The following is a 21634-nucleotide window of genomic DNA, read 5'->3' on the forward strand; positions in this document are numbered from 1 at the left end:
GGGGAGAGGCCTGCACTTGCAGGTGTGGGTGAGGTCAAATTGGCTTAAAGGAAGCCTGCAGGGGCTGGGCTGGACCTGGGAGCTGGGAGGTCTCAGGGGACAGGAAGGCAGTGAAGCTAGTGGGGCCAGAGGCTGGGCTGGGCCCATGCCAGAGCTGCCTGGTTCTGTCTGTTTCAGAACAAAGTGGATAACTCAGCATCCCAGCCTAGGCCAAATGCCACTGAAGATGGACCTGCCCCCTGGGGACCCAGGAGTCCTACCACTCAGCTGTCCCCAGGAGTGCCCAGACCCTCATTCTTATCCAAGGACCTAGGAGCCCTACCCCTGGCCTTCCCTCATCAGCCATAAATGATGATTTACTGCTGTTACCATCATCACTGCCTTCAGTGACCAAGGGCCTTCCAAGGTGCCAGCTCTGGAACGAAGGATGCCCTTGGGAGGTGATGACACTCAGGTACACGGGTGCTCAGCAGATTGCTTCCTCCTATCCTCAGACGGTCTTTGCATGCATGCAGCCATTGGCACTCCCATTGTATGGAAGGAAACCAGCCCAGGGTCACACAGCTGGTCAGCAGCAACATAGCTGGTCTCAAATCTAAGGTGCCTGGCCATGCCTCCATGAGGGACCACCTGCAAGGGAGGTTGATCCTGGCTTTGGGGAGCCTTTCCTGGGCTGCACGAATAACCTCCATTGTTTGAGACCCCAAACTCTGCTCACATCTTCCTTTCCCTGTCTCTGCTTGGGCTATGATCACGGTGACTCTAGCAACCCTTCATGGACATTATAGTACTCTCTGCTATTCACTTTTGGTCTAATCTGACTTCAACCCCCACTTACTGGGTCTCTCCTTTTACAACCAACACAACCGAAATCTAGGGCTTTTTTTTTTTTTTTTTTTTTTTTTTTTTTTTTTTTTTTTGAGACAGAGTCTCATTCCATTCTGTCACCCAGGCTGGAGTGCAATGGTACGATCTCGGCTCACTGCAACCTCCGCCTCCCGGGTTCAAGGGATTGTCCTGCCTCAGCCTCCTGAGTAGCTGGGATTACAGGCGTGTGCCACCATGCCTGGCTAATTTTTGTATTTTTAGTAGAGACGGGGTTTCACCATGTTGGTCAGGCTGGTCTCGAACTCCTAACCTCGTGATACGCCTGCCTCAGCCTCCCAAAGTTCTGGGATTACAGGCATGAGCCACCATGCCCAGCCAAATCTAGGGCTGGAACATGGCTACAGCATATAAATAGAATTGAATTCCATAGTTTTGTTAACCCTGTTATTTGTTTGTTTGTAGTTGTTGCTGTTTTTGAGACAGAGTCTCGCTCTGTCGCCTAGGCTGGAGTGCAATGGTGCAATCTCGGCTCACGGCAGACTCTGCCTCCCGGGTTCAAACTATTCTCCTGCCTCAGCCTCCCAAGTAGGTGGGACTACAGGCGCCCACCACCACACCCGGCTAATTTTTGTATTTTATTAGAGACAGGGTTTCACCATATTGGCCAGGCTGGTCTGGAACTCCTGACCTTGTGATCCGCCCACCTCGGCCTCCCAAAGTGCTGGGATTACAGGCGTGAGCCACCACACCCAGCCCCTGGTTTGTTTTTGTTTTGCTTGTTTCTTAGGGTTGTTTTTCTATTTATGGTAAAGGCATTGGCTTTCCATTTGTAGCATCAATAGAATATTTCCTGTTAACAATAACCTTATGTCATAGTAAATGGTAAAGGGATTTAAAGCAGTGGTTTTCAGCTGCCAGAGGCCTGAGTGAGTTTGGGCACACTCTGTGTGATCGGGCAGAAGGCCTGTGGGAAGTTTAGCTGAGGACAGGGCCAGGAAAGGTGATGGACAGTGGGGGTCTGTCCTGGTCACCAGGCCCCTGGGTCCTGCCCACCTGCTTGGAGCTCCCCACCCATCACACATGATGCTGCCAAGCCCTCTGGGTATTGTGGGCAAATACCTTAAGAGAGAAGCTGATGAACTTTGTTTCTTGAAATGCACAGATTCCTTGGACATCCCTGAGAGATCAATCATGAAAGTCAACTTGGTTTTCTCCCCCTCATTTGGGTTCAGAATTTAAAGTCCACACACACAGGCAGTAAGATGATATAGATAAGGACATCATCACTTGGTTTCGGATGTTAAAATGTCTAGGTGGGTTAGGGGTGATTTGAGATCACACAACCTTGTGCCACAAAGAGGAATTCCCAGGCCAGAGGGAGACATTTTATTGCCATGTTATGATCTTATCATTGAGTTGAAAGGCAATCTTGTTTCATTTTGGATTCTTTCTTATGTTTATGTCTTATAAGGGCACTTTGAATTTCCAAGCAAATAATAATTTTGAATTAGCTTTTAATCATTGACTTCTAGCACAGTTATATGATCAGAAACATGCTGTGTGATTTGATTGCTCTCAAATATATTGAGATTTGCTGGAACAAAATAAGTCAGGTTAATTTTTGTAAATGTACCATGCATGCTTAAAATGAATGTATCTACATTTGTTCCTGAGATACAGGTTGATGGGCGGATGGCTACATGGATGTGATGGAGATGGTTTACTATCGGGACCTTCCGTATCCTGCTGATGCTTTGTTGCTTAAGATATGAATGGCTGAGCAGAGGCTGTAAAACCTGGCACTCTGCTTGGGTATGAGGTTTTTCCTGCCATCCTGCCATCATTTGTTTTTTATGTTTTGTCGCCAAAAGTGACTTTGAGGAACCGTGGGAGCTCAGGAAGGAAGGAGCGCCCAGAAGCAGGGACAGGGAGCTGGTTGGGGAGGACCAGAAATCAGGTTTGTGAAGGTTCCAGAGAGGACCTGTCCTTGCGAGGAGTATGGGGGACTGAGATGGGGGAGGGGTCATTGGAATGATGCGGGTGCTAGTTGGAATGTCCATTGTGAGGCACTACCGGGGTCATCAGGGATTGGTGGAGAGGGAGTATAAAGCCCCAGGGTTGCTAAGGGAGGGCCCAGACCGAAGGTTTGGTGGATAGCAGAACGTTTGTCTCCCTCTAATTGCTCCTAAGCCTCACGCTCCCTTGCCGCATGTGTCCTGTTGCTTCCCTGATCTTCTCCGTGACCTGTAGCTAAACCTTCCACCTGCGCTTGGGAACTTAATTTGAACCGGATCCTTTCCCAGACCCCTTTCTTCTTCTCCTCCTCCTCCTCCAACTCCTCCAGGTGCCCAACAGCCCCCTTCTCCTCCTTTCCCTTCCCTTACTTCCCCCCTTCCCCTCCCCTTCCCCTCCCCTCCCCCTCCCCAACTCAGATCCGGCCCCGGTCCCGGTCCCCTTCCCTCCCCCCTGCCCTAAGCCACCTCCACCTCTGTCCTGGCCGCCTCAGGGCGCCTGAAAGGACCAGGACATGCGGGTGCGGTGGCTGCTCTTTTGGCTCCTCTTTTGGCTCCTGCTGGCATTTATCAGCCATCAGTCCACCTGTGTGAGTGGACGGGTGCTGTGGCTGCTCTTTCGGCTCCTCTTTTGGCTCCTGCTGGGATTTATCAGCCATCAGTCTACCTGTGTGAGTAGACGCTGGACCCGCGGGGTTTCTTCCTTTTTACTGGGCTGTGTCACGCGGCATGAAATGACACAGCTCAGGCCTGTAATCCCAGCACTTTAGGGGGCCGAGGTGGGCAGATCACTTGAGTCCAGGAGTTGAAGGCTAGCCAGGGCATCATAGCGAAACCCCATCTCTACAAAAAATTCCAAAAAAGATTAGTCGGGCCTGGTGGTGTGTACCTGTTATCCCAGTTACTGGAGAGGCTGAGGTGAGAGGATCGCTTGGGCCCAGGAGCTGGACGTTGCAGTGAGCCGGGATGGCCCCGCTGCACTCTTGTCTCTAACAAACAAAACGGACCAAAACAAAGTGAAATGTCATTTGATTTGTGTCATCTGGTTTGATGACTTTTTTTTTTTTTTTTAAGACAGTCTCACTCTGTCGCCCAGGCTGGAGTGCAGTGGCAAGATCTCGGCTCACTGCAACCTCTGCTTCCGGGGCTCAAGCAATTGTCCTGCCTCAGCCTCCTGAGTAGCTCAGATTACAACGCCCGGCTAATTTTTGTATTTTTAGTAGAGACTGGGTTTCACCATGTTCGCCAGGATAGTCTCCATCTCTCGACCTCGTGATCCGCCTGCCTCGGCCTCCCAGTGCTGGGATTACAGGCGTGAACCACCGCGCCTGGCCAAAATATATAACCTTAACTGTAAGTTTACTAACTTTGGAAAGTACATACACCAGCATAAACCAACCCCCTTTCAAGATCTACATTATTTTATTTATTTATTTTTTTGAGACAGTTTCTTCCTTGTTGCCCAAGCTGGAGTGCAATGGGGCAATATCAGCTCACCGCAACCTCTGCTTCCCAGATTCGAGCGATTCTCCTGCCTCAGCCTCCCGAGTGGCTGGGATTACAGACATGTGCCACCACTCCCAGCTAATTTTGTATTTTTAGTAGAGATAGGGTTTCTCCATGTTGGTCAGGCTGGTTTTGAACTCCCGACCTCAGGTGATCTGCCCGCCTCGGCCTCCCAAAGTGTTGGGATTACAGGTGTGAACCACCTTGCCCAGCCAAGATCTACACTCTTATGTCACCCCAGAAAGTGAACTCTCACTCTTCCCAGCCAGTCTCTTTCTTATCATAGGTTAGCTTGCTTATTCTGGAATTTCACGTATACAGATGCATGCCATGCCATAGGTACTCTTTTGTGTCTGCTTTATTCTGCTCAACACCATGTTTCTGAAATCATTACCATTGTTGTATGGTTCTCTAACTCCATCATTTCCATTTCAGACTGAGCATATGCTGAGTTCAACCTGTTGAAGGGCTATCTCTGTTTAATTCACCATCTTGAAAGAAACATTGAAAATTGAGATGTTTTCAAGAATATATAGTTAAATCCTGAGGAATCGATGTAGAAATGTTATCACAAGCTGTCTGAACTTACTCAGGGGAAGTCTTCGTCTTCACTCACATAAGAGTCTAATGGAATTAATGTCAACAATCTTAGAGAAATCCCACACTATTCATGCCATTTTCATGATCTCCACCTTGGTAATTTTTTTTTTTTTTTTTTTTTTTTTTTTTTTGAGACAGAGTCTCGCTCTGTCCCCCAGGCTGAAGTTCAGTGGTGCGATCTTGGCTCACTGCAACCTCTGCCTCCCGGGTTCAAGTGATTCTTCTGCCTCAGCCTCCCAAGTAGCTGGAAGTATAGGTGCGTGCCACCATGCCCTGCTAATTTTTTGTATTTTTAGTAGAGATGGGTTTCACCGTGTTAGCTAGGATGGTCTCAATCTCCTGATCTCGCGGTCCACCCACCTCGGCTTCCCAAAGTGCTGGGATTGCAGGCGTGAGCCACCACGCCCAGCCCACCTTGTTAATTTTTAAGCACTAAAATTGGATTCTTATTTGTGAATGAAGTAATCTCTTCATTGTTTTTTTTTTTTTTTAACTTATGCTGAGGTTTAAATGACAAAGATTCATATAATCCAAGAGAGAAGTATTATTTAGAGGGATTCTTTTACCATGTGATATATAATAAATGCATCCAATGTTATACATCAATTTAAAAAACAAGTAAATAAAGAAAAGATAACTACTGGCCAGGTGCAGTGGCTCACACCTGTATTCCCAGCACTTTGGGAGGCCGAGGCAGGTGGATCATGAGGTCAGGAGTTGGAGACCAGCCTGGCCAAGATGGTGAAACCCTGTTTCTACTAAAAATACAAAAATTAGCCGAGCGTGGTGGCAGGCCCCTGCAATCCCAGTTACTCAGTAGCTGAGGCAGGAGAATCGCTTGAACCCGGGAGGCGGAGGTTGCAGTGAGCTGAGATCATGCCACTGCAATCTAGCCTGGGTGACAGAGCAAGACTTTGTCTCCAAACAAAAAGAAAAGAAAAGATAAGATAATTACTTTATACTTAGCTTGTCTTAGCCATGAGTGACGGGCTGCATGTGGCCCAGGACAGTTTTGAATGCAGTTCAACACAAATTTGTAAACTTTCTTAAAACATTAGGAGATTTTGGCCAGGTACAGTGGCTCATGCCTGTAATCCCAGCACTTTGGGAGGCTGAGGCGGGCAGATTACCTGAGGTCAGGAGTTCGACACCACCCTGGCCAACATGGCAAAACCCCATCTCCACAAAAAATACAAAAATTTGCTGAGTGCACTGTCAGGCACCTGTACTCCCAGCTACTCAGGAGGCTGAGGCAGGAGAATCACTTGAACCTGAGAGGCAGAGGTTGCAGTGAGCCGAGAGCACACCACTGCACTCCAGCCTGGGTGACAGAGTGAGACCCCATCTCAAAAACAAACAACAAACAAAAACAAAAACAAAAACAAAATGGCCGGGCACGGTGGCTCACACCTGTAATCCCAGCACTTTGGGAGGCCGAGGCAGGCAGATCGCCTGTCGGGAGTTCAAGGCCAGACTGGCCAACATGGTGAAACCTCATCTCTACTAAAAATACAAAAATTAGTCGGGCATGGTGGCAGAGACCTGTAATCTCAGCTGCTCGGGAGGCTGAGGGAGGAGAATGGCTTGAGCCCAGGAGCTGGAGGTTGCAGTGAGCCGAGATTGCACCACTGCACTCCAGCCTGGGCAACTGAGTGGAGCGGAACTCTGTCTCAAAAAAAAAAAAAAAAAAAAAAGTTTTTTTTTTTAGATCATCAGCTATTGTTAGTGTTAGTGTATGTTATGTGTGGCTCAAGACAACTTTGCTTCTTTTAATATAGGCAGGGAAGTCAAAAGATTGGATATCCCTGCTTTATACCAAGAAAGACAACACCCCACATTTGCAATGCCTAAAAACACTACCAGCCATCTGAAAAACATGTGGCTTCTAACTTCTGTTCTTTTTTGTAGCAGTGGAATCCCACGGTGATATCTGAGGGATGTGGTTACCTTTTGGAGGAGGTTGACGGTTTCTAAGGATGATTCTTTCTGAGTGAAATATTGTCAGTGTCATTGACCTTTTCATTATTTCAACTATTATTATTCCAGGTTATCAATACTCTGGCTGACCTTCGTCATCGTGGAACTGACTTTGGTGGAAGTCCTTGGTTACGTATCATTACTGTGTTTCTGAGAAGTTATAAATTTGCCATCTCCCTCTGCACAAGTTACCTTTCTGTGAGTATCCTAACTTTCTGTAGAGGTATACTTGTAATCACAAATAAGAATAAATTATATGAAACAATTCACGTTTCTGGACTTCATTATGAATATGTGGTTTTACCCCAAAAATCAGGGAAATGATTTATTAGCATAAGAATTATGAAAATACCTGCCATTTACATGATGAAAATTAAATAGGTCGGTGTTTGTTTAATAGAATGTCAACAGAGCTTTTGGTCAAAAATAAGTTTTTTTAACCTTTGTGCTATTTGTCACAGATGGAGTATGAGGTTTTGTCACTTAAATAGGAAAGTCTTTCTAAACTCTTCTGCTTTGTAGTTCTATCGTATGGGTGGAAGGAAAGCTTCCAGTCTCCTCTCTGAAGATTCACTGCAGAAATGAGCTGACAACAGACAGCTTAACAGGAAAAGAAAAACATAGAACAGGCATAAACATGGGAACCAGCTGAAAAATGAGACTGCTAGAAGGGCTGGATGGTTGATGCTTAAAGAGCACCCTCTTCTGAGGGGAGAGGGAGATAGATGGAGATGTAGGCCATTTAGAGGGGCAGCAAATGATTTTTAGGGGAAATGAAAGAGCCCAAGGAACAAACAATTGGCCTGAGACAAAGTTCCTCTGAGGTCATAGGGACGAGGTGACAAACTGCCGGAAGGTGAAGGGCAGAACTGCACTGTGTCTCATGATGCAGAGAAAGCCCCAGAGAATCTCTTAGAACTGCCCTCCAAGAGAATCAATGAAAAGTGTGTCTGGGCAGGGTAATTTTGAATGACATCATTCAAAGTGCATGTTCCCACTTGCAACTGGAGAGAGATCAGTATGTCAAAAGTCTGTACTTGGTAAGAATTTGGCTGCTAAGTTGTGCCATAATTTGTCTTTTGAGCCTTTTTTCCTTTGGGTAAGTTGAGCTCTACATTTTGTCTTGCCATTCATGACAGTAAAAATGTGGTCGTCTGGGGGCTGAATCTCCTTCTGAACAATGATCCAAGATAAAAGTACTAATACCACAAGGCTTTTTTATATTCAAGGGAAGAGGAAGTATGTTTCAGTTTTACCACCTAGATAATTACACGTCATTTGGCACTGCCTTTCAAGATATGTAGAAAACAGAAAATATATGAGTTATGAAGATATCTAGGCACATTTAACATTCTCTATGCCACTTAGTCCTGAACAGAGAATTTTCGGTATAAATTGGAGGAAGCTTTTTTTTTTTTTTTTTTTTTTTTTTTTTTTTCTTTCCTCACCCCCAAGACGAGTCTCCCTCTGTTGCCCAGGCTGGAGTATAATGGTGTGATCTCGGCTCACTGCAACCTCCACCTCCTGGCTTCAAGTGATTCCCCTGCCTCAGCCTCTCAAGTAGCTGGGATTACAGGTGCCCACCACCATGCCCAGCTAATTTTTGTATTTTTAGTAGAGTCGGGGTTTTACCATGTTGGCCAGGCTAGTCTCAAAACACGACCTCAAATGATCCACCCGCCTCAGCCTCCCAAAGTGCTGGGATTACAAGCGTGAGCCACCACGTGAGCCAGGGGAAGGTTTTAAATTTACCACTTTTTAACAATTCCATTTAGGAAAGTTCAGTTGAGCTGTTGGACTTGGACAACTTCGCACCTCTCATCTTTGTCCTTGTCATCTAGTCACCTATACCATTACCTCCTAAGCAGGGACATCATGGGTGCCATGAAGCATTCATGCGTGATGGCATTTCTTTGCTTCTCATTTCTTCATGTGTTTGACATTTCTCCTAGCTCCAAACTGGACCAGCTACCTTTCCTATGAAATCTAGCAGTAGCTGTGGGATTGACGTGGTTGCTCTTTTCATCTTTTTAGATTACCCATTGCTTCTCTCGAAATCCTAGTACATGATTTTTTTTTTTATCCTATGTGCAGAAATCAGGAAAAAACAAATTCTACAAAGAATTTGAAAGATATTATTTCAGGCCAGGTGTGGTGGCTCATGCCTGTAATCCCAGCACTTTGGGAGGCTGAGGCAGGTGGATTACTTGAGGTCAGGAGTTCAAGACCAGATGGGCCAACATGGTGAAACCCCATCTCTACTAAAAAGACAAAAATTAGCCAGGCATGGTAGCGGGCACCTGTAATCCCAGCTACTTGGGAGGCCGAGGCACAAGAATCGCTTGAATCTGGGAGGTGGACGTTGCCGTGAGCCAAGGTAGCGCCACTGCACTTCAGCATGGTTGAGTGACACTCCGTCTCAAGAAAAAAGTCATTTCAATGACTACCTCAGGAGATTCATAGGTATCTGACCCACATCTGAGATGGGATTTGCATTGCATTTTAGTTATGATGAGAACAAATATTGAATATCTTCGAAGATTAAAAGCATACTGTGATAACATGGAAATCTTGGTGGGAATTCAGTCATTAGTGAGAATGTTTTGCGTTAAGTTCAAGCCAGCCTCAACGAAGCTGATGTGAGGGAAGGGAAAGTGAACTCTGAGTAGAGCAGGGACAGAAGGAAGATGCTCCAGTGCAGATCAGGAAGGAGCAGGGGGTGAAATGTTACAAATTCTAGAACTCAGAGAGCTGAAGGTAATTACTTCCTTTTCAAGTTGTGAAACATGTTAACCTGTGGTAAAATACTTACAAGATGATAATTACCATCTAACCGTGTTGAAGTGTGCAGTTCAGTTGTGTGAAGTATATTCATGTCATTTTTTTTTTTTTTTTTTTTTGAGACGGAGTCTCACTCTGTCACCAGGCTGGAGTGCAGTGGTGGGATCTTGGCTCACTGCAACCTCTGCCTCCTGGGTTCAAGCAGTTCTCCTGCCTCAGCCTCCTGAGTAGCTGGGACTACAGGCGTGCATCACCATGCTCAGCTAATTTTTGTATTTTTAGTAGAGACGGGGTTTCACCATGTTGCCCAGGATGGTCTCCATCTCTTGACCTTGTGATTCACCCGCCTCGGCCTCCCAAAGTGCTGGGATTACAGGCGTGAGCTACCGCACCTGGCCTATTTTTTTTTTTTTTTTTTTTTTTTTTGAGACAGAGTTTCAATTTTGTTGCCCAGGTTGGAGTGCAGTGGCACAATCTCAGCTCACCACAACCTTTTCCTGCTGGGTTCAAGTGATTCTCCTGCCTCAGCCTCCCGACTAGCTGGGATTACAGGCATGCACCACCATGCCTGGCTAATTTTGTATTTTTAGCAGAGACAGCGTTTCTCCATGTTGGTGAGGCTGGTCTCAAACTCCCGACCTCAGGTGATCCGCCTGCCTCGGCCTCCCAAAGTGCTGGGATTACAGGAGTGAGCCACCGTGCCAGCCTCATGTCATTCTTGTGTGTGTGTGTGTGTGTGTTTGTGTGTGTGTGTGTGACAGAGTCTCATTCTGTCGCTCAGGCTGGAGTGCAGTGGTGTGATCTCGGCTCACTGCAACCTCCGCCTCCCAGCTTCAAACGGTTCTCTGCCTCAGCCTCCCGAGTAGCTCGGATTACAGGCGCCCGCTGCCATGCCTGGCTAATTTTTGTATTTTTAGTAGAGACGGGGTTTTACCATCTTGGCCAGGCTGGTCTTGAACTCCTGACCCCGTGATCCACCTGCCTCGGCCTCCCAAAGTACTGGGATTATACGCATGAGCCACCGTGCCCAGCCGTCATTCTTATATTATTATTTCCTAGGTGTCTTTCCTGAAGACTATCTTCCCGTCTCAAAATGGACATGATAGATCCACGGATGTACAGCAGAGAGCCAGGAGGTCCAACCGCCATAGACAGGAAGGTATGGCTCTGTTGGAGTCCCCATAGTGTGGAAATGAGTTTGCCCTGGAAAGGGAAAGAACAGCTTCTTGCCCTCAGGTTTCTCACCTTCTCCTCTCCTCACTCTTACCAAGGGCTGAGGTCCATTTGTATGCACACAAAGAAAAGAGTTTCTTCCTTTCCAGGAATTAAAATTGTCCTGGAAGCCATCTTTACTTTATGGAGACAGGTGGAAACCAAAGTTTGAGCTAAAATCCATAAGATGAAGGTGACAACAAAAGTCAACCGTCATGACAAAATCAATGGAAAGAGGAAGACCGCCAAAGAACAGTAAGATGTGCCTTGACACAAATACTGTTGTATGAACCATGTGCCAATCAAAGTAGACAACTGTAAAGTCCTTGAGAATATTTTCTACAATATTTGTGGCAAATTCAGTGGGTTCAAAATTGAGTTTGTCCTTTCTGCTTCATTAGTTTAAGATGTATAATTCCTTTCCCTTCCTACATTCTTGTTTGTAATTTTATGGGGGGAAGAGGAGATGCTAGTACTGGCATTGGTTTTCCTTTCTCTCTCTCTTTTTTTTTTCCTGAGATGGAGCTTTGCTCTTGTTGCCCAGGCTGTAGTGCAATGGCACAATCTCAGCTCACTGCCTTTTGGGTTCAAGCAATTCTCCTGCCTCAGCCTCCCAAGTAGCTGGGATTACAGGTGCCCACCACCAGGCCCAGCTAATTTCTGTATTTTTACTAGAGATGGGGTTTCACCATGTTGTCCAGGCTGATCTCGAACTTCTGACCTCAGGTAATCCACCCGCCCCAGCCTCCCAAAGTCCTGGGATTAGAGGCATGAGCCACCACACCCAGCCTTTTTTTTTTTTTAATTTTGAGATAGAGTCTCGCTCTGTCGCCCAGGCTGGAGTGCTATGGTGCAATCTTGGCTCACTGCAACCTCTGCCTCCCAGTTTGAAGCAACTCTGCCTCAGCTTCCCGACTAGCTTGGATTACAGGTGTGTGCCACCACATTCGGCCAATTTTTTTTTTTTTTTTTTTGAGACAGAGTCTCACTCTGTCACCCAGGCTAGAGTGCAGTGGCATGATCTTGGCTCACTGCAACCTCCGTCTCCCAGGTTCAAATGATTCTTATCCCTCAGCCTCTTGAGTAGCTGGGACTACAGGCATATGCCACCATGCCCGGATAATTTTTGTATTTTTAGTAGAGGCGGGGTTTCACCATATTGGCCAAGCTGGTCTAGAACTCCTGACGTCATGATCCGCACACCTCGGCCTCCCAATGTGCTGGGATTACAGGTGTGAGCCACCGTGCCCAGCCCAATTTTCGTATTTTTAGTAGAGACAGGGGTTCACCATGTTGGCCAGGCTAGTCTTGAACTCCTGACCTCAGGTGATCTGCCTACCTCAGCCTCCCAGTGTGAGCCACCGCACCCAGCCTGGATTGTTGAATTCAATGCTTAGGTCACCTCCAGATTCATTTTCACACTCTTTCATGTTTTGGTCATCCTTACATTGTATTTTGCTGCCATATGACTGATCTTTTGTTGTTAAATGTGAGATACTTGTTAAAAAATATTTAGCAATGAATTGAGGCCTAGTAGCATGTTATCTTGCTGCAGAAGAGATGGGAGTCTACTTCTGGGGGATGGTCAGGGGTCCTCCATACAGGCTGCAATTGAGGTCGTCGGTGCAGGCTCAGTCCCTACAAAGGCCAGGGTATTTCCTGTCCACCTCTATTCTGATGCATGACTCTTCTGGGTCTCAACCAGAGCCAGTGGACTTCAGTATGGGTCGCTTTCATTGGCAGACCCTCAATCCACTTGTTTTCCATCTAACCCCACGCATGTGTGCAAAAGCTGCTCTGCTTCTTTGCATCTCGGTAGTTCCTTCTGGAATTCAGCAATGAAACTCAGGGAAATGGGTTCCAAATGCGAGGCTGACTTTCGTCCTGGGTTTCCTTCTTCTCCGTCTTCACCTCATGTCTGTTTACTGCCATGTTAGCAATTTGATGTATTCAATCATGGGTTTTATATTCTGTTTGGTGTCCCCCATTGTTCTCATCGGAGATCAGAAGCTTCAGATGCACTTATGTCAACTCAAGAGTAGAATGCTTCCTTAGCTTCCCTCCAGAGTCAGGTTTTGTGTTTCTAGTTCCCAAGTGCACAGCAGGAGTAGTGATGTCCTCACTGGCTTCTCATTTGCATTAAACTGTGAGCTTCTGTAGCGTGGGGACAGGACCCTGCTCCCATTGCATTCTCAGCACCTCACCACACACTCCTTGTTGGAGGCCACTCCAGACAGCATGTGCTGAAGGATGCCCTGTGGTCAGAAACAAGTTCATTAACTTTCTCTTTGAAGTGTTTTCGTCCCTGTTTCATAGCGTTCTGGGAGTTTTACACATCCTTCCTATAAAACCAAGTATCAGGTGAGATCCTTAGGATCAGGACCATGAATCAAGCGGTGTGAGGGCAACACAGCAAACTTACCCTTTTTAGGCCGTTTCCTTTTTCTGCCCTCAATCTCTGTGAACTGAACCTTGTTAAAGTCAGTCAACACCAGGGTGGATGGTTTGCCGTTGTCACCTATTTTCAGGACATAACACCCTGACTTAGGAGCCATTCCAATCATTTCCAATTCAATAGATGCGCCCAGCATTCAGATTGCCTTTTCAGGATCTTTAAAGTCGATGACAAGAGTTCCAGTCCTGAATCATGGCAAAGTGCAGTAGTGAACTGTGGGGTTAATGACACCATATTCTGGAAGGATCTCTCTATGGCTGATGGTCTCAGTTCCGGCATCAGCCTCTGACTGAGAATCAGGTCTCACACAGGAGGAGTCAGATGAGGAGCAATCCTCTGCTTCCGATGGAGTTAGTTGTGATGAATTGGTGAGGTCTGGTTTTTCACACTGAACTAAAATGAGCTTTTGCTGTGTCAAGCACAAGACTGACCCCAGAGACACACATAGTGCACCTCATAGAAGCTTTTAATAGTCTTTATATTTACTAAAGAATAGGACTAACTATGGAACTATGAAGATGAGCTGGAAATGACAGGTGACTTGCCAGCAGGCCAGAGTGTGATTTATTTTTGTCCCTCAATGGGAGGTGTCCATTCTTCCTTCAGTTGTGAGAATCAGTTGGTTCATTTATGGGAAGGTTGCAGGGGGGGATCTTTGAATCACAGCCTTCAGATGCCAGAAGGGCAGAGGGAATCCCACATGGGCTGGTGGATCATGTGTGTGCATTTCTCTCCCTTCTAGTCTGAGGAAACTAAGCATCAAAGAACGTGAGCATGCAGAAAAGGAGAGGCAGCTATCAGAGGCAGAGGAAAATGGGAAATTGGATATGAAAGAAATACACACCTACAAGTGAGTTCAGAAACTGAACCCCACCCTCTTGGGAAACGCCCATTGGAGTGTTGTTTTTAACCTTTGTACAATGTTTAGACCCAGTAAATGCATAAATAGAAACAAATGGTCAGAAGACATATCGTGAGAGAGAGAGAGAGTTCACAAAACAGAAAACAAAGTACCTTAATATTTACCAGTGACCAAAAGATGTGAAGCAGCAAAACGTCTCCTGACCCCATTGCCAGCTAGACTGTGTGGAAACTCGGTTCATACCAGCCATTCTAGGGGTGGGGTGAGTTGTTGTCATCCTTAGGAAAGTGTGTTGTTGTAGGATCAACCACATCCTTCAAAAGGACTATGCCTGTTTATAAGCCCAGCTGTTTCTGCCCTGTGAAACGCGGTAAGGATATTAATACAAAGAGAATACAGCTTTACGATAAAAGATACTCAATGAAGGATGAATTAGGGATATACTGAGAATGGGGAAGGAAACTATCATCTCAGAAGTCAGCAGGCAGTAAGCGAGAGGAGGAATCAATATAGCAACAGTTTGGATCAGACTGTACGGTTTTTTGGTTTTTGTTTTTGTTTTTCTGAGATGGAGTCTCGCTGTGTCACCCAGGCTGGAGTGCAATGACGTGATCTTGGCTCACTGCAACCTCCGCCTCCCAGGTTCAAGTGATTCCCCTGCCTCAGCCTCCCGAGTAGCTGGGATTACAGGTGCCTGCCACCACGCCCGGCTAATTTTTTGTATTTTTAGTAGAGATGGGGTTTCACCGTATTAGCCAGGATGGTCTCAATCTCCTGACCTCGTAATCCATCCGCCTCGCCCTCCCAGAGTGCTGGGATTACAGGCGTCAGCCACCGTGACCGGCCCAGACTGTACTCTTACAGCCATCTGAAATACGTTTTCTAGGTAGAGATAGATTGTGTAAGGGTACAGTTGTGAGGATAACAGAAACATGGCAGATTATTTAAAATCATCCTGAAAGTGGTGCTTTATCTGATGAAAGTGATTGTAATCCATAGGGAAATGTTTCAACGTGCGCAAGTGTTGCGGCGGCGGGCAGAGGACTACTACAAATGCAAAGTAAGGAGCTTCCTCCCCGCAGCTGCAGGATAGTTCAGTGCTGATGCAGATGATGCCATGGCCCTTAGACTCTCTCATCATTCAATTTCTCATGTGTTGGCTTTTTCAGATCCCCCCTTCTGCAAGAAAGCCTCTTTGCAACTGGGTAAGTTTGCTTGTTTTCCTTGCTTTTGGACATAGTCTGCCAGGTCAGGACATGGATACATTTTTCTCCCTACGGCTCTGTGCTCAAGCCCTGCAGAGGGAGATGGCAGAGAGAAAGGCTGCCTACAAGCATCACAGTCCCATCCCTGTTGGTAACCGTGTTGTGCAAAAACACCTTCATCCCCACCCAGTGGGGCCCCGATCTAATATTCTAAGTGTCAGAGGTTCCGTATTTGTAATAGCAAATGGGCCCTGACTGTAAATTAGTGAAGAGTGAATGTAACTTATTACCCACAGGGACAATTCCAAATGAAGGCCTTAAATGATGCTCAGCTAAGCTGGTTCTTGTGTGGCCTCTGTACCTTCAAAAGCTGCCGAGTCCTATGATTACACGTGATGGGACTTGTACACTTGAAGTGAAACACAGTTTTAAAACTTGCTTTGTTTAGAATTCCCACCTCATTTTTCCATGGACAAAAGTATCCTTTATGTCCTAGTGCACTTACAATTTGGTATTACCTGGGAGTGAAAAGAAATATTACAGCCATCCCTAACTGACTTCTTGAGGTAAGATTGTTCTGTCAGAAAACCCTCTCCCAGTCCCCCTGCAGCTCTTCAGGAATCCACATCTCTCCAGAGCTCTTTGTTCTCATGGGTGGCACCTCCAGAGTGAAGAAGATTCTTTGTCAAGAAGGGAAACAGAGGGGAAATGAGAGGGTCCTGCAGGCAGAGCTGGAATCAACTTCCACTCTGCCTCTTGCAAGCTGTGTGACCCTGGGCACAATTTCTCCTTCCTCTGGAAACCTCTGTTTTCTTGGATTTGGAGCAGGGTGGTCGCACTGACCTTGCAGAGTTCTGAGAATCAGAGACAGAACATAAAAGGCCTGGAAAACATTCTCCAAAAAGAAGCTGCAACATGTGTGGACAATGGGCTTTTCATGCCTCTCTTACTGTCTCTTACTGTCTGTTGACCTGGTGCAAGAAACATGCTCTGGTGATGGCTGTGAGGGAGGAATGAGGATAGACATAGACAGTCCTGTGTCTCAAACATGCTTCTGTATTACTCTGTTATGACTCTGTCTTCCCTGGGGCAGGACCCCAGCCTGCCTACATTTGCAGACAGACACAGTGGCATGTGGAGACAACAGTGTGTCCCAATGACTTTTCTTTACCCCCCAGCTGTCGGCAGTACTCAGTGGAAGGGTGATATTATGACACTGATACTGCTATTTTGAAACCTGGAGGATGGAAAGGTGCAAAAATCTATCACCAGCAACAGAAGGTGCAGACTGTGTTGGTGGCGGTAATTTTGTCCATCAAATGAATATGTGTGAAAACATTCCCTCCTTTGGCCCTACAGGTCAGAATGGCGGCAGCGGAGCATCGTCATTCTTCAGGATTGCCCTACCAGCCCTACCTCACAGCTGAAACTTTAAAAAACAGGATGGGCCGCCAGCCACCTCCTCCAACTCAACCACGTTGTATAATTCATAGCACCCTGAGCCTCAAGACACCTCCCAAGTGTCTGCTCCATCCCCTTCCACCCTCAGCTCCACCCTCAGTGGATGATAATCTCAAGACACCTCCCGAGTGTCTGATCACTCCCCTTCCACCCTCAGCTCCACCCTCAGTGGATGATAATCTCAACACACCTCCCGAGTGTGTGCTCTATCCCCCTCCACCCTCAGCGGATGATAATCTCAAGACAACTCCCGAGTGTCTGATCACTCCCCTTCCACCCTCAGCGGATGATAATCTCAAGAAACTAACAAAGAATAAATAAATAATATAAAAATAAAATGAATACTGCAGTCCTTATGTTATTGCTTTGTTTCAATATCTGGTATGATTGCCTGAGGGACCTGAGGTTTTTAATCGTAGGGTTTTTTTTTAATCTTTAGAAGTGGTTGGTTATGTAAAATATTATTATTTGGTTTTTTTTGAGACTGGATTTTGCTCTGTCACCCAGGCTGGAGTGCAGTGGCTCGATCACAGCTCACTGCAGCCTCAACCTCCTGGGCTTCAAGCAATCCTCCTGCCTCAGCCTCCCAAGTAGCTGGGATCACAGATGTGTGCCACCACGCCTGGCCAATGTTAAAAAATCCTTTAACTTTTTTGTAGAGATGCACCCCTGGACTCAAGCGATCCTCCTACTTGTCCCGACCACCAGCCTCTTTCTGGTAAACATTTACACTGTTTATTATCTGATGCCATTTCTATCTTCTTCCTTGTCGTCCAGACATCAAAGAATTAGGTTTCTTCAGGGTTTTCTTTTTCAAGTGCTCAGTGTTAAAGATCACTCACATTAGGGCCAGACACCACGGCTCATGCCTGTAATCCCAGCACTTTGGGAGGCCGAGGCGGGCAGAGCACTTGAGGTGGGGAGTTTGAGACCAGTCCAGCCAACTTGGTGAAACCCCACCTCTACTGAAAAAAATACAAAAATTAGCTGGGCGTGATGGTGCATGCCTGTAGTCCCAGCCACTTGGGAGGCTGAGGCATGAGAATCGCTTGAACCCAGGAGGCAGAGGTTGTAGTGAGCCGAGATCACATCAGCACACTCTAGCCTGGGTGACAGAGCGAGACTCTGACTCAAAAAATAAATTAAAAAAATATCACTTACATGAGATATACCCAAGGGGTGTCTATAGAGAGTTGGAAGCAGTGGTTATTGCAACAGGGGCACGGAAGTCATCTGGCTATGCCAGGATGCCGAGGGGATACTTGGGGTGGGTGGCATGGTGCTGCTGGGGACTCACCGCACAGGATGCTCTGATTGACGCACTGCCAGGAGTAGCGCTCTGTCTTGGGGCTGCAGCCGGCCTCCTCAGCTCGAGTGTAACAACAGTCATGGCCATGGCAGCACCTGCGGATGTCACATGGGCAGGACAGCAGGTGGGTGAAGCTCTCTCCTGGCCCTCCTCTCTTGCCAGGACCATGGGTGACTGAAGACCCCCAGGGAGGCACAGCATCCTCTTATCTAAGATTTTTTTTTTTTTAAGAGACAGGGTCTTTCTCTGTCACCCAGGCTGGACTGCAGAGGCACAATCATAGCTCACGGCAGCCTTGAACTCCTGGGCTCAAGCGATCCTCCCACTTCAGTGTCCCAAGTAGCTGAGACTACAGGCACACGCCAGCATGCCCGGCTGGTTTTTTAATTTGTATTTCCTTTGAGACAGCGTATCTCTCTGTTGCTCAGGCTGGAGTGCAATGGCTCAATCAGCTCACTTTAGCCTTGAACTCCCGGGCTCAAGTGACACTGCCACCTCAACTTCCCAAGTCTGCTACTACAGGAACACAAACTCCTTTTTTAAAATCTTTTGTGGATATGGGGTCTCACTACGTTGCCTAGGCTGGTCTCGAACTCCCAGGCTCAAGCAGTCCTCCTACTTCAGCCTCCCCAAATGCTGGGATTACAGGTGGGAGCTACTGTACACCTGGCCTTATCTAAGCTGTTTCCCTGAAAATCCCCGTCTTGGGTAATGATTCCATTGGCCCCACCATGCCCTGTCCTGCCTTCCTGGCTGTGCCCAAGCTTGGTCCCTGCCTGCCTGCCTGCCTCACTCTCTGGGTCTCGAGCTCCTGTGACACATGACTCCTCTCTCTTCCTGGAGTGATCCAAGCCCTGCCACTTCCTGACTTTGCCCACACTGTACCCTCTGCCTGGGGCAACTTCATGTCTGCCCATTGTCCCTTAGGCCTCAGCCCAGGCACAAGCCCCTGCCTCCGGAGGTCATCCAGGCCTCACCAGGCTACACCCTCTCGTAAAATTGGATTCCCTCCCTTCAGGGCAGGTTTATAATGAAATCCTCCTCAGAGGCCAGGTGCGGTGACACCCATCTGTAATCCCAGCACTTTGGGAGGCTGAGGTGGGAGGATCACTTGAGGCCAGGGGGTCGAGACCAGCCTGGGCAACATAAGAGAGACTCTTGTCTCTATAACAAATTTAAAAATTAGCTCACCAGGCCAGGCTCAGTGGCTCATGCCTGTAATCCCAACACTTTGAGAGGCCGAGGCAGGTGGATCACGAGGTCAGGAGTTCGAGAGCAGCCTGACCAACATGGCAAAACCCTGTCTCTACTAAAAATACAAGATTAGCCAGGCATGGTGGCACGCACCTGTAATCCCAGCTACTCGGGAGGCTGAGGTAGGAGAATTGCTTGAACCCAGGAGGTGGAGGTTGCGGTGAGCCAAGATCACGCCATTGCAGTCCAGCCTGAGCAACAGAGCAAGACTCTGTCTCGAGACAATAAAAACACACACAAAATTAACTCGCCATGATGGCACATGCCTGTAGTCCTAGCTACTTGGGAGGCTGAGGTGGGAGGATTCCCTTCAGCCCAGGAGTTTGAGGCTGCAGTGAGCCACTGTGATTGTGCCACTGCACTCTAACCTGGGCAAAAGCGAGACCCCAGGCTAGAGTGCATGATTTTGGGTCACTGCAACCTCCACCTCCCAGGTTCAAGTGATTCTCCTGCCTCAGCCTCTTGAGTAGCTGGGACTACAGGCATGTGCCACCACGCCTGGGTAATTTTTGTATTTTTAGTAGAGACAGGGTTTAGTAGAGACCACGGTGAAACCCCGTCTCTATTAAACAAATCTCTACTAACCCCATCTCTACAAAAAACAGCTGGGCGTGGTAGTGCACACCTGTAATTCCAGCTACTTGGGAGGCTGAGGCACGAGAATCATTTGCATCTTGGAGGCAGAGTTTGCAGTGAGCCGAGATCGTGCCACTGCAGTCCGTCCTGGGTGAAATAGCGAGACTCCGTCTCAAAAAACAAACAAAAAAGACCGTGCCTATCTGTCTATCTCCCTCATAGGTCAGTTTCCACCTGATTGTAACCACGTGAAGTATCCTAGTATATTTCATATTTACAGAAAAGTAAATGGGCAAATACTATCATTTACAGAGAACCTGCCCTGTCCTGTACACTGTGACATATTTTGTGGTTTGTGATTATGTGCTCTGATCCTTACGATAGCTCTAAAATAGCTCAAATAGTTATTCCCATTTTGTACATAAGAAAATTGAAGTTCTGGAAACATAGGGCAATTGCCCAAAGTAAGAGAGTAAATTACAAAGCTAGGATTTCTTTCTTTCTTCCATTAATTAATTAATTATTTGAGATAGGGTCCCTGTTGCGGGATGCAGTGGGGAGATCATAGCTCACTGCAGTCTCGACCTCCTGTGCTCAATTGATCCTCACGTCTCAGCCTCCTCAATAGCCGGGACTACAGGTGCACACCAACACTATGGCTGATTTTTGTATTTTTCTGTAGAGATCTGCCTAGGCTAGGCAGAGATTCTGGCTAGGCTGCTCTCAAACTCCTGGGCTCAAGCAATTCTCCTGCCTCACCCTCCCATATAGCTGGGACTGCAGTGTGTGCCACCACTCCCAGCTGACTTGTTTATACCAGTGGTTCTTAATTGGAAGAGTTTTGTACCCCAGGGACATTTGGCAACATCTGGAGATATTTTTGAATGTTACTGTGGGGAGGAGGGGAGTGCTACTGTCATCTACTGGGTAGAGGCCAGGGATGCTGCTGAACATCCCACAGTGCACAGAACAGCCTCCTCCCCAGCCAACAGAGAAGTATCTGGTTGGCCCAAAATCTCAATGATGCCAAGTCTAAGAAACTGCTTTGTATTTCTCTGAGATACTGGGATGCGGAACGCTCTAAATTAGTTGTCTTTGAGGATAATGTACATATACATACACATGTATGTGTATACATGTATATAACTAAAGATATATAGTTGAGATCTTGCATTTGTGTTAATGAATGTAGTTTTTATAAAGATAATTGATGCATAGAATAATTGTTGACTCTTTGGAAAGGAAAAAGGACAAATGAGATACATGCTATTGGTTTTGTTATTTAGAAATTGTTCGTGTGGATCCTCCCTACCATTCAGCCATTTGCAAACCATTAGTTGAGCATAACTTAATCCCTTCTAGTTCACAGCAAAGATTCACCAAAAGCCATTTGGTGTACTGTCACCTCATCTCTCTACCAGTGTTGATTAGATTACAGGAGGGTTACAGGAGGGCACCTTATCCAAATTGGCCAATGATAAATTCTTTTTTGGTACCTTACTATATATTTGTATCCTCAGAACAAATTCTCCTTTTCTGCTTAAGCTGGCTTGGTTTCGTTTCTTTCACTAGCAAACTAAGAGGCTTTGGCCAACA

The 21634-nt window shown here is 46.8% G+C and overlaps 1 protein-coding gene and 1 long non-coding RNA gene across 2 annotated transcripts; one reads left to right on the plus strand and one right to left on the minus strand.

Annotated features, from left to right (window-relative positions):
* The first annotated feature begins 355 nt into the window (after positions 1-355).
* LOC112205918 (nuclear pore complex-interacting protein family member A9-like) lies at positions 356-17241 on the plus strand. The gene is given in 9 exon segments (XM_063796483.1): positions 356-454; positions 2509-2640; positions 6993-7121; positions 10764-10863; positions 11027-11171; positions 14114-14221; positions 15233-15293; positions 15403-15438; positions 16798-17241. Coding segments are annotated over 8 exon segments (1065 nt in total). The 5' UTR covers positions 356-454; positions 2509-2577; the 3' UTR covers positions 17221-17241.
* Positions 15900-20157, minus strand: LOC129137381 (uncharacterized). Its single transcript, XR_008539903.2, has 2 exons — positions 18197-20157; positions 15900-16292 (listed from the first exon to the last, which is right to left on the minus strand). It is a non-coding gene; the product is annotated as an uncharacterized LOC129137381 (long non-coding RNA).
* Between the last annotated feature and the right edge of the window lie 1477 nt (positions 20158-21634).

Source organism: Pan troglodytes, chromosome 18, assembly GCF_028858775.2.
Source record: "Pan troglodytes isolate AG18354 chromosome 18, NHGRI_mPanTro3-v2.0_pri, whole genome shotgun sequence".
Lineage (NCBI taxonomy): Eukaryota > Metazoa > Chordata > Mammalia > Primates > Hominidae > Pan > Pan troglodytes.